General features: G+C 39.3%; 1 protein-coding gene across 5 annotated transcripts in view; it reads right to left on the reverse strand.

Annotated features, from left to right (window-relative positions):
• The window catches only part of MLH3 (mutL homolog 3), a 28,136-nt gene extending 13,933 nt beyond the window's left edge, over nucleotides 1-14,203 (reverse strand). For 2 of the 5 annotated variants that reach the window (XM_027120054.1, XM_027120053.1), the window contains exons 1-6: nucleotides 14,074-14,201; nucleotides 9,334-12,682; nucleotides 6,826-6,924; nucleotides 6,037-6,122; nucleotides 5,193-5,297; nucleotides 4,089-4,161 (exon numbers count right to left, since the gene is read on the reverse strand). In XM_027120054.1, the coding sequence (XP_026975855.1) occupies nucleotides 4,089-4,161; nucleotides 5,193-5,297; nucleotides 6,037-6,122; nucleotides 6,826-6,924; nucleotides 9,334-12,619 (3,649 nt within the window). In that variant the 5' untranslated portion in view covers nucleotides 12,620-12,682; nucleotides 14,074-14,201. Of the gene's footprint in view, nucleotides 1-1,582; nucleotides 2,826-4,088; nucleotides 4,162-5,192; nucleotides 5,298-6,036; nucleotides 6,123-6,825; nucleotides 6,925-9,333; nucleotides 12,683-14,073 lie in introns of those variants that run through there. The other 3 variants (XM_027120056.1, XM_027120055.1, XM_027120057.1) reach the window with 3 other exon arrangements.
• Between the last annotated feature and the right edge of the window lie 788 nt (nucleotides 14,204-14,991).

Raw genomic sequence — 14,991 nt, forward strand, 5'->3', positions numbered from 1 at the left:
GCCACAGTTTGCCTAGCTTTAGACTCAGGCTTTGCAAACTTTGAACAGCAGACAAATCACCTGGGGATCTTATTAAGATGCAGATTCTGATTCAGTAGGTTAGGGGTGGGACACAAGATTGTGCAAGTCTAACAAACTCCCAGGTGATGTTATTTACAGACCTTGATTTTGAGTAGCAAGGCTTTACACTCTCAGGTGCAAGAGAGAAGCAGAATGTCCTGACCCCAAAGCCAAACCTACAGGGAAATAAATCCCTTTCTCACTGACAGGAGGACTGATTCTCTATTACATTAGTACATCTTTTTAGCTTGTAATTTTATTACTTTTGGCCAAAGGGTTGAGGTTTATTGTTACTGATTATATTGAAATAAAAGTTCTCTTGAATTTGATCAAACTAGATAATGCCTGTTTTTCCTATTTCTACTAAAGATTAAAAAAATTGTTTGTATGACACCATCAAATTCATGGCGTAAGAGCTACTGACTTGAAAAATAAAAAGATTATGATTTTTCTGACAGCATGTTCAACCACAGAACAGGCCCCAAAATGTTGAATTTTAAACTCCTTTGAGGATAGGAGGAGTTGCAGCTGGTTGTGATGAATACTGAACATCCTGTATTGGGCAGAACAATGGAATAAATAATAAATTATGAGGGAGTAACCTCAAACTCACAACCTGAGCCAATGTGAATCACCAAGAGTCAGGGACCCTACGAAATCAATCCTGCACCTGACTCTGGAGGAATGATTTATAGTCTACAAAATGTTCATGGTATTTTCCATTCATTGAATGAAGCAGAATATATGAAGGTAATTTACTCATGTCAGAGCTGTATTTTTGATATTCCAAAATAACAGAATAGAATCTTCATCAGGGCAAGAATTTTTGTCTGTTATATTCCTGGCATGTATAATAGCACTAGGCACATAACAGGCACTCAGTAAATATTTACAGAATAAATGAATGAATCCTTATTCTTTAGAGGATCATAACTGAACAACTGTATTTTATTATAGGTGGAAACATGCAATAAAAAATGCCATTATATGGCATTAATTTCACAATAATGTAAAACAATAGTATATTTATCCATTAAAAATATGTGCAACTATTAAAATAAAAGTAACTCAATTATAGGAATAGGTTGCTTTTGGTATTTGTGAGCAACAATAAAAATACTTACATTTTGATTTCGAAAAATTCTTTATATAAAAGTACTCCTTGATGGCAGCTAACCAATACCGTAACAATCCAGAATCTCAAGAGAAATTTAACTGTCTGGAGATTTTGTGGCTACACCCGTCTCAGGTGCCATTAGTAGAGATTTTGGTGTTAAACAACAAAGAATTCCAGGTAATCAAAACTTTAGGGGCTTCCCTGGTGGCGCTAGTGGTTGAGAATCTGCCTGCCAATGCAGGGGACAGGGGTTCGAGCCCGGGTCTGGGAAGAATTCCACATGCCGCGGAGCAACTGGGCCTGTGAGCCACAACTACTGAGCCTGCGCGTCTGGATCCTGTGCTCTGCCACAAAAGAGGCCGTGACAGTGAGAGGCCCGCGCACCGCGATGAAGAGTGGCCCCCGCTCACCGCAACTACAGAAAGCTCTCACACAGAAACGAAGACCCAACACAGCCATAAATAAATAAATTAAAAAAAAAAAAAAAACTTTAGAAAACAATCTATTCACTTTCTAGAAGTAGTAAGACTACTAGAATTTGACCTTCACTAATTCTATATTTATGATAATTACGACAAAACTTTTGGTTACTTTACCTTTGATCTGTGGTGACATTTACTAAATAAATTTATACTGTAAACAAGATAAAAAAGCATATTTTGAAGTACAAAGAGAATGAACTGCTTTCAAACTTTAGAAGCTCTCGCCTGCAGGTCTACCCATCGGGAGCCACCTCCTCCAGTGGTGCTCAGGACTTAGCCACTCAGGCCTTTTCCAGAGCCTGACAGGATCAAGCATTCCTTGTAAATGGCTCGAGAGTCTCCCAGTTAAAAAAAAAGCCTTGCACCCTCACTCTCCTTAGTCCCTCTTCCATGTCACAGATTTTGGAGTCTCTCCTGTCCTATGTCTTCTCTGAAACAGCTCTCATCTGAAGTCCCTGACCTCCACTGTCTGGAAACCTAACAGATAATTTTGGTCCTCATCTTAACCTCTCGGCAGCACTTAGTACAAAGTCTTGGCTTTGCAACACAACCTTTGCTTGTTTTCTTCCTATTTCTGTTGTTTCATAACCTCTCTTGCTGGTTCACCCTTTTCTACCCAGCTATTAAATGGCGGAATTACTCTAGATTCAGAATCTCTCTTCCCCTCCTCACTCTTCATTCTTCTTCTAGGTGATAAAATTTATACACATGACTTCAGTGACTGACTTTATGCTGACAGCTCAGATTTAGATCTCCATGTCAGAATGCTTCTCGCATCCTAGACCTGTAATATTCCTGACACATTCTTGAACATTTAAAGGGATTTCAGACTGAACTCATGATTTTCACCCTTCTTGCCTGCTTCTTCTCCAACCTCGTCGTCCTGCAACATCATCCACTCAGTTACATAGGTCAGAAAACCAGGAGTCATCTTTGATATACCTTCCCCATATCCAATCCATCACCAAGTCCTGCTGACTTTATCTCCTAAATATCTTTCTCTCTAGGTTACCCTGATCCCAGCTAACCATCATTTCTTAGATATTGCAACAATCTCCTAACAGTCTCTCTGCAGTTACTGGGACTCCATCTCGACACGCGCTCCAGGCTCCACACTGCAGCCAGAGCAGTATTTTCAAAATGCAAATGTGATGTGACATGTGCCGCTGCGAAAACAAACAATAAAAAAGAAAACAAAAAGCCTTCAATTGTTTCCAATTGGTGTTGGGAGGAAGACAAAGCTTGTAACTGGTCTTTAAGATCTGGCTGCAACCTACTTGTCTAGCCTGTCTCCTGCTCTCACACAAGGAAGCGCTTGCCCTGCTTCCTATCACTGAAGGAGAGGAAAGCACAAATTGCATATTATTCCCTCTGCCCAGAATACTCCTCCCTCCTTTCCTTACCTAAACTTATACTTCAGATCTCACTTTACCCACAAAACCTTCCCTGACCTCCCTACTAAATCAAATCTCCCAATACAGATTCTTACAGCATCTTGTTTCTCTCCTCCATAACACTAGAGTTAAAATTTTAATTGTTTGTGTAACTATCTGTTTCTCTTGCATGAATATTTTCTCCCACCATTGTATCCCTAGCACAGTTCCTGGCATGCAATAGGCACTCAATCAATATTTGTTGAATGAGTTAATGTTATTATTTACAAATTCTTGTTGTTTTATTAAAGCAGGTCACCAAGAGATTATATGTAACTCTTGATAAATCTATCAGAGTTCATCATATAAACTTTCTATTATTATAAAGGGAACACATTAAAACATTATTAAAAAGTCAAAGACTATAAAATATTTTAAAGAGTAAAAGATGAAATCTCCCCTCTGCCCATTTCCATTCGCACTCCCAAGGTAACCACTCTTAATAGTTTAACATGTATATACATGTCTATGTATATAAAACTAAATGGACTTTAAAACTGTTGTTTCATAATATTAATTTAGATTGGTTTTTCCTAATCTGTCCAAATCATTGAAACTGTGTCGTATATAAAAAAAGTAACCTTAAAAGGAGGCTGTCAGAAGACCAGCTGGGGCTTCCCTGGTGGTGCAGTGGTTAAGAATCTGCCTGCCAATGCAAGGAACACAGGTTCGAGCCCTGGCCTGGGAAGATCCCACATGCTGTGGAGCAACTAAGCCCGTGCACCACAACTACTGAGCCTGCGCTCAAGAGACCGCAAGCCACAACTACTGAAGCCTGCGTGCCTAGAGCCCCTGCTCCACAACAAGAGAAGCCACCGCAATGAGAAGCCCACGCACCACAACGAAGAGTAGCCCCTGCTCACCACAACTAGAGAAAGCCTGCGCATAGCAACGAAGACCCAACGCAGCCAAAAATAAAAACAAACAAACAAATAAATTAATTAATTAAAAAAAAAAAAAGACCAGCTGGTTACCGAGGCTAAACCTCATTCTTACCTGCCTCGCCATTCTCTTCAGTCCTAGTGCTCATTACACAGGCAATAAACTTGTTATCCACTTGCTGGAGAACCTGCCATACATTCAAATAAGTGGTACAATACTAAATAAAGATTAACAAAGGCTTATCTGCATAGAGAGAGACAAAACTGTACTTAATTTAAAGTTGTTTGCATTATAACATTCATATCTAAGACTGAGGACAAGTGCTGATGAACCTGAGGGAGTCATTAGGAAGGAAAAAAGAATAGGCAAGTAGAGTGATCAGAAGACAAAAGGAGAGACTACAAGGAAACAGACTGAGGCATCTAAGAGGATTAATGCTAATAAAACTTTCAAGTAGATTTGAAATGTTCCCAACAGAATGACTCTTATTAACAGGTGATATGACTAGAGATTTATTAATACGACCAGAGATTGCTAACAAATAGGTCTGAAAAAAAATTGGAAAATGTATGCAAAAGCAAGGAAACCCATCTTGTAGGAGCTAGTCCTTAAAGCAGTAAGTTAAAAGCCACCGGTGGCTTCAGACCTTGGTGGCTCTGCTCTGCCTAGATCGGTCTAACCTCCTGATTTGTTTCCATACTGAAAATAAGGAGATGAAGACAGCCTGAGTGGCGTAGAGAGAGGGCAAACTAGAAAAGCAGATGAGAGAAGGGGTCCCTTCTGTTAATGGAACTCCTCAATCTGGGGTCTCCTAAGCCATATCATTTGTAGCCTCACACAATAGAGGGTCATTTAAAAAGGGGCATTGTTGCACAGTTAAGGACAATTTCTCTACATTACTTGGTTGATTTACAAATACAAATTATTGTCAATATAGAAAGTCAATATATAATCCTTGAAACTGTGAGCCTGAATCCATAATTCATCCCTCCAAACCTGCTCACACTACAAAGGACACTTTTTTCTTTGTAATTATAATTAATCCTTCGTTTTTTCTTCTGATGATAAAAGTTTCAGTAAGATTAAAAAGAACACATGTGCCTTGACCAGGATGGTCTATATCATCCAATAAATCCAATTTCACAAGAGTTAGTCTAGCTTAGGTTTTATATATATATATATACATATTTTAATGAGATTTTACAGTCAATCTTTTACCTGCATGGAGTGAATCATTTCTTTGGTGAAACGATAAGGATACAAGATGTTGTGAATTTTAACTGCTAGGCTCTCAGCCTGGCCGCTGCTAACGTCAACAGCAACCTAGAAAGACCCAGATCAAACGTCATTTACACTGTAATCTTTTATGTCTGCAGAACTGTTTTACCCAAGATCTTAAAGTGCCTTACAAACATTCATTTTCACAGAACCTATTAGAGGTGGGTTGAATTCAGGGAACTTATAAAAATTCAAAAGGCTTTATGAATTATTACTCTTAAATAATAATTTTTGTTTATACAGAAAATTACTGACAAACACCAATACTTTCAGAATAACAATTTGCCTGCGCTTCATGAGCAAGTCCTTAAAGACATCTTAACTGATGAATCAGTAACAAATGCTCATATACTCTACACCTGTATCACAACACACAAAGCGCATTGTGTGATAACCCACTGAGGAGAGGATGCATACTCAGGTCCAGGGGTGAACTGTTCCTCTAGCAGAAGATCCACTGCTTTATCTAATGATAACAGTTTTTATTACCACCACCCTAAATACTTGGCCAAAGCTGCAAGTCAGGGTTTCTGAGAGTGGTAAACACACTCACTATTCACAAAGTGGTTACACGTGTATAATCCAAAATGTCCGAGCTTCCAAACTGCTATGAATTCTGATTCCTCCTCTCTACAGTAAATATTAATTTCCAAAAAAATTATTTGGAAACATGCTCACTTGCCATTCATAATTACAAATGAATATAGTCATTCGTGTCCATACCCAATTTAAATGAAATTCAAATTTTCAAATAACAAGCAAAGAAAAATTGCTGCAGACCTACCTCTGGATAACGGGCAAATACTGGGTTGTCCCATTCTGAGAACAAAGACTGAAGCGATTCGGGACCAACAGCACCGTCCCCAGTAGCTACAGCAAAAGGGGACAAGTAAAGTTGGCATCAAGAGCCTCAGGGAAGTGGGTGAATGGTGAATGGTGTCTCATGCTTGGTGTGGTGCAGCCTCAAGACCAAAGATCAGACACAATGTTCCCACATACTGCAAATGTGCAGCGTTTGCTGTATCTCTAAATTGTTTTGATCTGTTACTTTTTAAACTAAACTTGATGACTGTATCTTCTGGCACTATAGCTTTTTCTCCAAACTATTTGCACCAGATATTTCAGAATACAAGTCCAGAAGAAAAACCAGTTCAAATTAGTAGCCTCACTTCTTTTAGGTAAAAATATACCTTATCTATTTTTAGAAATGAAGAAAAGAAAAATGATAAATGTCTGTAGCTTTTTTTGCAGATAAGAATTTTGCTTATATAAAACTAATGCAATATGGACTCAGCTCCAATCTTTACAAATAAGAAACATTTTCTCAATCACAAGGCACCACAGACTGCATGATCACACAGTATTGACCTCGTCTGGAAAAGTAATTTCTGATCTAAATGCATGCACTGAATTACTTAGTTCTGCTGTTAAACAGGACCGTGGGGAATTCCTGGTTCCAGGAAGGCACAGCTGGCACTGATCAAGCTCAATAACACAACCCTGCTTTGTTTTCTTTAAGCTAGGTGGCACAGTATGTACTAGGTGTTCTGGCAATCTCTGTTAATGCCCCTACCTCTGTTATTCTGTCTCATCACAGTCCTCTCTTCCCGGGCTCTAGGAAGGAAAGGAAGAACAAGGTCGCTTCTAAAAGGATGACACCTGTACTGAGATCCTAAATATAAAAAAGAAAAACCTAGACATTTGAACTCAAAAAATAAACTATTAAAAAATTAAGTTACATAAAATCTCTTTCTGCACAAACTGAATTAAGACATAAGGCAGACTACTAAACAACAGATTGAGTCAGAAGTTCTTTAATGAAATTATTCTGCTAACTTAGGAATCTGCATTAATGCTTAGTCCTATTAGCCATCTATATCAGACAGAATGAGGAAGAATAGATCCCCAATTTTCATGCCTCTCATTCCCAATATATGTGTCTCTCTATATGTGTGTGTGCCCAGTATGTGTCTAACATTTATCTCATCATATTATAATTGTTTAGATGGCTGTCCTCCCTAATAGACTGTGGACTCTTGAAAGCAAAGCCAGTTAATCTGCAATGTGGCAGCTCCAAACACAGTGTGAATGACCAGCAAATGAGTGAATAAGTGAATAGATGAATGAATGAAAGGTTCACAACTTAAATTCCAAAGTCCAGTAAGATCTGGCCCAAATTCTACCCTCCTCTCTGAAGGATGATAAGATTTGAGTTTTAGGAACAATGCTGAATTTGACAGTTTTAAACAGGGGCAAAACATGATGAAACTATTATTTCAAAAAGATAAACGTGTTGGACAAAAACTGGAGAGAGATAAATTCAGAATGATAAAAGTAAAGTGTGAGGTGAAATAAGGTTGTGTCACTATTAACAGAAAGGACAGCGTTAAAGACATTTTAAAGAAAAAAACTACCAGGGCTTGGAGACTTGACACTATTCCTTAAAATTACCTTTATAGATCCTCTCTTCTGTCCAGTTAAATTTACCTCTTAACAGTTCATCTCATGTGATGTTTTATGGGTGGTTCAACAAGTCCTACTGTTCTGCTACGCACCAGCCATTTCCAGCCATTTCCTCCCTGTGAATGGAGGGTGCTCGGAAGCCATCTTTTCTTCGAACTAGTTTCTAGACCCTATAACTACTTACTTTCTCATTATGAATCTCTGACTTAACATGACTCTCAAAAGTTCACCACAAGACTTGCTAACGCAGGCGTTGAGCAGGTTGAAGTGTTTTACACATCTAGATTTGTTTAACAGGAGCAGATGTTTAGGTTGAGCATGGCAGCCAACATTGCCCCCCTTTGTTTTAGCAACAACCATGTCAGTTTAATGTGATCCAGTTATTTTTTGTCACCACATCAGAAGCAGTTGCATTTCAGGAAGATGAGGTGCCAGTGCCTTAGATTTACCTCCGATAAGCATTCACTATAAATCAGGACACAAAACTACATACGTTGAAAAACACGTGTGTCTTTACGAGCCGCCTGCTAGTCTCAGGAGCAGTACTGAAGAAAAGGGTTTTCTTCTATTTAATATTTTGAAAGTTACTACAGTGATTATTTTTTTCACAAGGAAAAAAACTGGAAACCATTGAAAAATAAAAGCCTTATTTAACCTTAAATAAATCAGAGCCTCCTGTTAGAGATACTTATCCTAGGGAGAAATTATAAGTTAATGTGCAATTACCTTCATACTATTTACATTCTTTTGCAACATTCAAGACTTTTAATACAGATGAACATTTAGTGTTTATCATCCTGATGCAAAACCAAGATTATTGCCAGATGGAAATCAGTTTTACCATCTCCCAGCATCTGGCTCTCAACACGCTGCCAAAACAATGTCACTTTTAATGCTGCCTGAGACCTGGGAACTCAGAGTCCTAGCCTAGGCTCCAATGTGGCCTTGTGGTCTGATCTAAAAGCCACATTATTGTCTTTCTGAATAACAGCCACTTATACAGATCAAGATTATTAGCATATGTATTATAATAAAGTACATTTGAAATGTATGATTATAAAAATACATACTTAAACTATATTCCCCAAAATTTATGGTCAAGTTTTTTTCTTTAAAAAAAAAAAGTTTATAAATATACTACTGTACTGAGCCATAGATTTTCCTGGGAAACCTAGGATGATTACAGGATCATTCTGGCCCTTTACCTGGGAGCTGCAGAGAGCAACTTCCAGAAAAATACCACGCTGGCATTGCAGGTGCCTTTAAAGACAAATTTCTTAGAGAGTTGTGTGTTTGGGAGAGAGGGGAAAGTGGGGTAGGGAAACACTGTAGATCTTCTCAACTATCAATAGCACCATTTTCATTAAAAACTGTCTCACCCTCTTGCACATACCTACACCCATAGACACGTATACATACACTTCCATTCTGTATCATTCTTTCACTGTATTTTTATGTTTACATAATAATAGACCTGGAGACTTTTCACATACATTTTATAATTAAGCTTCAAAATATTCTATCTGCTGAGATAATCTCTTTGAACATGATTATCTTACTCCTCAGCCATTATTCCCACCTTCCAAAGCATTCATGCCAGTGAACACCATATACTTACCATTCTCAAGTAGAACATCCACAGCCGTAGTTGTCAGGTCTTTAGTACAAGCAGCCCGAACGTCCTCAGTGGGAGCAGTGAATGTGCTAAGTCCTGTTAGCTTGTTGACGTAAACCATTCTTCCCAGGGCTACGTCAAAATGCTGCTGCCAATCCAAAGAACATGTGTTGGACTCTTCATTTTCAGAACAAGTTCTTGCTATAGATTCCTCACTCTGACAACAAGTTCCATTTTGGCCAGCTGTGGAATCTTCTCCGTGACGCACTAACATTCTACTCGGAGAGTTAGGACTTCCAATCTGTTGTTCTGAAGCTATAAGAACATCTGAATCCTTACCGATAACTGTAGAATGATCATAGGGCAGTACTAAAGGAGTTTCTGACATCACAGCGTTCTCTGTTGTATTGCGGTTAGCATGTGTTTCACTGTCTTTATTGAAGGGATTACCCTGTGTGACAGAGTCCGACACTGGGATGTCGCCACTTTCTGTTTTTTTATGCTCATTTTTAAATAACTTACAAGAATCTAGGGTTAACCCACTGGACAAGTCACTGTCTTTCCTACTGGAATCTGATTGTGAAAGTTCATTAAAATGACTCGTCATCTCCATTGTTTGGGTCTCTCTTTCGGAGCCTTTCAATCTGGATAATTTAAAGGCTAGTGATTCAGGTGACTTCTCAACATCCAAAGGCTTTCTGTTAAAATGAGATAACTCCTGTAGAGGTATAGGGCTTTCTCTTAAGCAAGGCATCTGTTCTTCCAAACAACTGTCTTCCTTGGAGAATGGTAACTTTTCTGAATAAAACATGTGACTTACTGGTTGACAACTACTATTTGAATCATCATGTTTCACAGTAGTGATTTTACAAATACCGGAGTTGTCTAAGTGGTTTTGGTCTTTCCACAGAATGTCAGGTTCAACCTGAGGACTGAGATCGGTAGTGATTTCTGAAGTGATACTTTCCTCCACTTCTGTATTCGGAGGATTTTTAACCTTCCCATATTGCCTCTTAAACTTCTCTAAAGATCCTAGTTGTGAACTTAAGCTTAGCTTCTTATGAGCTATGGGTTTGGCAGAACAAATCAACTTACCTGTGTTCTTACTACCATTTGAACCATGTCTACCCCAAGTGAAAGAGGATGTGTCAGGTGGTAAGCAACCTGTGTACGATTTTTTACTACTTTCCTGAAAAATAGCAAAATTTTTATAAGTTTCTATAGGTTTGTTCTCTAGCCCATAACTTATATTTGTTCTGCACAATCTTTTGTTGGGCGGTTGAGCAAATTCTTTACTTAAAGTGGTGGTTAAATCTTTGGTGTTTGGAGTCTCAAATGAATGGCATGTTCTCTTTCCAAATGTTTCTTTGGCACTCACAAAACCAGGGTGAACATAATTGTTAAATAAATGTTCTGTTTCAGTTGATTTAGTTTGCTCATTTTGTACCACATGAGTTATGAAGCCAGTGGAACATAATTTAACTTGCCCATAACTAAAAACATTTATTCTTCCACAATTACTAGGTTCTTCTTTTCTTTTCTCTTCTCTCTGAGCACCATGTGCTCCCGAGAATGTTGTCTCAACAGGCAGAGGTTGGCATCCCATTTCAGTAGTATCTTTAAATCTCCCTGGTTGATTCTGAATTCTATTATTTTTCAGGATGTTGGCAGCCATGCCATTAGCAGTAGTACTTACTTTCTGTATTTCTAGACCTTCTCCACTCCCCTCAAAGTGATAAAGTGTCTGAAAAGGGCTTGCAGACATTTCTGAACTGGCTCCACATGGATTTTCTGAAGAGTTAAGTTCCAAGCAAGACTTTTTATGTTTCTCATTTGCTCCTGATTCTGATGCTTCAGCTGTCTCTTGTTCTAAGATCCTTGACTCTGAGCAAGCGCTATCTTCGTTTTGTAAAGATGACTCCATTTTACTATGGGCTGGCCCATCGGATTTGTAAGTATACAAAAATGAATCATTTGTCTTTTTTCTGATAGCTTCCGAATCCCTAGAATTCTGTGTGCTTATGTTTTCTACAGGAGCTTTTCTTTTCACAGCTTTTGATTGCAAATTAAACATTTCACAGGAATCCAAAATATTATTACATGCTTCTTGGAAATTGACCTGGTCACACTTCTCATCAGAGGACACTTGCTTCTGAAGAGTGGCACTAAATAAACTAAACTCATTTTCTTCACTAAATTCCTTAAGGTCTTCACTTGATAATTCCACAAATAATTTTTCTTTCTTTAAAAACATTTTTACTCCTTCCTGAATACAAACCAAAACAGTATCCCAGTTCTGAAACTCAATCAGAGTTTTTGCTGGCTCCAGGCACACATCATACTCACAGAAGTGGCACTGCATGTTGATTACATATATACCATGGAGTTCTGGGCTAGACCGAGGCCGAGGACTTGAATTCGTTTGCCTACTGGCAGAGCCGTTCTTTGGCTTGCATATAATGCTTTCTTTCCTTAATAAAAAGTCAATGAGTTTATGCAACTTTGTCCTTAAAACTAGCCTCTTGTTCACAAACAAAAACTGCATATTCTTATTATAATGTGCTTCAGAGCTGATATAGCCACTAAGCTCAAACTCCTTATATTTAAAATCTATTTCTCTTAACTTTTGGGACTTACCCAGTCCATAGATTTGACAAAATCGGGAACATATGTCTTTGGTTTTAGGGAGCTGAAGAACCATGGAACCAGAAACATCATTTCTCAAAGAGAAAGAAATGGAAGGGTGCATGAGTGAGAGAGCTTCTATCCTCTGCCTAACCTTCTCAAACTCCAGTCTAGGATCCATGCATTTCCTCCTTACAGGTAACTGATAAAATAGGTTATATACGGTGACTGTTGTCCCAGCACTTGGTCGAGTCAAGTCAGCTTCACAAGCTTTCAGGACTTTTCCATTCTGAAACAGCTTCACAAAAGTTTTCATTGACTTGTTTTTCTTGGATGAAATTTCCACAGCACTGGCCATGTCAGCTATACTGGCCAAGGCCTCCCCTCGGAAACCATAAAACCTCGGGTTCTCCAAGTCCTGTACAGAGTCGCATTTACTAGTGAAATAACGATTTCCCACCTTGTCTACATCATCACTCCCCATCCCAAATCCATTGTCTATCACCTGAACTTGGAAGGTTTCCATGTTTACCCTGACAGCCACACATTTTGCCTCAGCATCAATACTATTGAGGGCAAGCTCCTCAACACACTGGCCTAAGGAGCATATAGCCAAACCAGAACGCAACCTGGCTTGTACTTCAACTGACAAGCACTTGATCATGGCAGGTAGAAAGCTGGTGAGAAAGCCAGGCACTGGTTCCCTTTTCTGACTGGAAATAATTGCCTATGGGAGGAAAAACAAAACAAAACACACACACACATATTTAAAGCTTCGGAGTTACACGGCATCAACCATTTCTCTCAAGCTTTATAAAGAAATATTTGAGGTAAATGAAATCTCTTACTAAACCACATTGTAAAACAAAACAAAACAAATTATAGCTCTGATCTCTAGGCAGATCACACAGCTCTTGTTTGGTGCAGTGATTTTAACATCCAAGACAGCATTCATAATTTCATAATTTTTATTGCTCCTCTCTAAATCCCATATGCCCTAAAGTGAAATCATAATCACACTTGAAGTTGACCTGCAAAGACATGTTCAAAATGCTAATCACTTCACCAAAAACAGATGCCTAAATTACGCTAAGAAACATTAGCTAGAAATTATTCATGAAAAAAAAAGTCCAAGCTAGTTTCACAACATTTATACATTACACAATAACCATGACTTTTAGAAAAAACTTATAATGAAGTGTTAAGACACTGTAATAACTAGGGTGAAGGAACAAAAGGAAATAAAATCAAATTATGTCAAGAAGAGATTAAGATTAATAATAATTATTATTATTATTGGCTAAATGTAGTTATCTCAGGGGAAACAGACTAAGAATGGGAAAGGATAGGACAGGAAAATTCCTTGTCATTGTAAGCCGTTCTGTATTTGATTTTTAAATCTTGTTCATGTATTACTTTGATAAGTTTTCAGAAGGCCCTTACTATTATTTTGTATTTTGGTCTTTACAGATGGCTTCAAACTACCTTGGCAATAATCATGATGGCAAGGGGCTGTTTAAACTTGATTTTAAGTTTTCTGACAGGTAAAAAAAATAAGATTATAGTGCAATTAAAGGTCCCCTCCCTTCACAGCTGAGAGCAGCATGGGGGGGACCTCTCGCAAGTGGTAGGGCTAGTTTTTCAAACCCGGTAAAATCAGAGCGATAATTGCAGATCTGACGATTTCTAACATCATGAACTTTGCAGCTGGCAAAAAATGAGAGGTAAACGTTTAATACGTATTCCGACTGCTACCCAACTCAACGATTTCCTGATTATATCCCAGTCCTTTCAGGGCTCCTGGGACAAACGGGACGACTCCATCCGGGTTCCGAGCTAATAAGAAAGCTTCGGGGAGCAGGGCGGAGGCCGCCTACCCCGCCAGACCCAAGCTCCACCCCCATCCCCTCCCCCAGCTGGCAACCAGAAACCCCAGCCGGCAACCAGAAACCCCAGCCTGCCCAGGCTCGGGCGCCCCGCTGAAGGCAGGCCAGGGGGCCTCCCGGAGCCCCTGCGCAGCTGGCCCGTAAAGTTGGCCCGCAGCGGTCGCCAGGGCCCTTCCAGTGGTAGAAGAGCTCCCAGAATCATCCTTTCGTCGCGTGCTTTTCCCCAAGTCACCTCGTATCGCGCCTCAACAACTCCCTGACACCAACCGCCTCGGACGCCGGACGCGCGCACGTTGACTCGCAAGGCTCGTGCACGCGAGGCTCACGCACGCGCGATCCCGCGAGCATGCGCTTCTCAGCTGCCCCGCTGAGAACACCCTCTAGTCCGTGACACCCCAATGCGCATGCGCACCAGGTGTTCCCGGCTTCGGTACTCATGTGTCCCAAGGTCTCTTCTCCCTAGTACCCCGAATTCTCAATCCTTTTCCCGTTTTAGCATGGCGTGAAAAGCTGTTTCTAGCAATTTTTACTTGTTTTTTCTTCTTTCCCCTTCTCTCATCTCTCCTTTGCACGTACGACCATTTAATTCAATATATATTTTATTTGCTTATCGTCTATCTTCTCTCACTAGAATGTAAGCTATATGAAGGTATGGATTTTGTCTATTTTTGTTTGCTGCTGTATCCCCATGGCAAGAACAGTGCCTGGCTTATGTTAGGTACTCAGTTAATTAATAAATCCAAAGCCTTCCATCTAGAGATCTATAGTATTATTTCAGAGCTGGAAAAGACCAAGAAACTATATAGCTCTATTCTTAATTTACAGATGAAGACAACAAGACTCCCTTCATTGACTTTTTTGGTATCTTCCCAATACCACCACAGCTTTCTTTTCTAATGGAATGAGAGTGGAACTCTAAGGGCATTGTGAGAATAGGTGTTATGGGACTCGTTAACCAACCTACAGTTTTTGCTTTGTCCTGTTTTCATTGAAACTTTGTATTTTAAAAAACTGCAATTTATGATAAACTTGTCAAACTCAATTAGCATTTGATATATACTTTTTTTTTTTTTTGCTGTACGCGGGCCTCTCACTGCTGTGGCCTCTCCCGTTGCGGAGCACAGGCTCTGGACGCACAGGCTCAGCAGCC

The sequence above is a fragment of the Aethalodelphis obliquidens genome, unplaced genomic scaffold (assembly GCF_003676395.1).
Source record: "Aethalodelphis obliquidens isolate GAN/ISIS:26980383/991018 unplaced genomic scaffold, ASM367639v1 scaffold21, whole genome shotgun sequence".
NCBI classification, from domain to species: domain Eukaryota; kingdom Metazoa; phylum Chordata; class Mammalia; order Artiodactyla; family Delphinidae; genus Aethalodelphis; species Aethalodelphis obliquidens.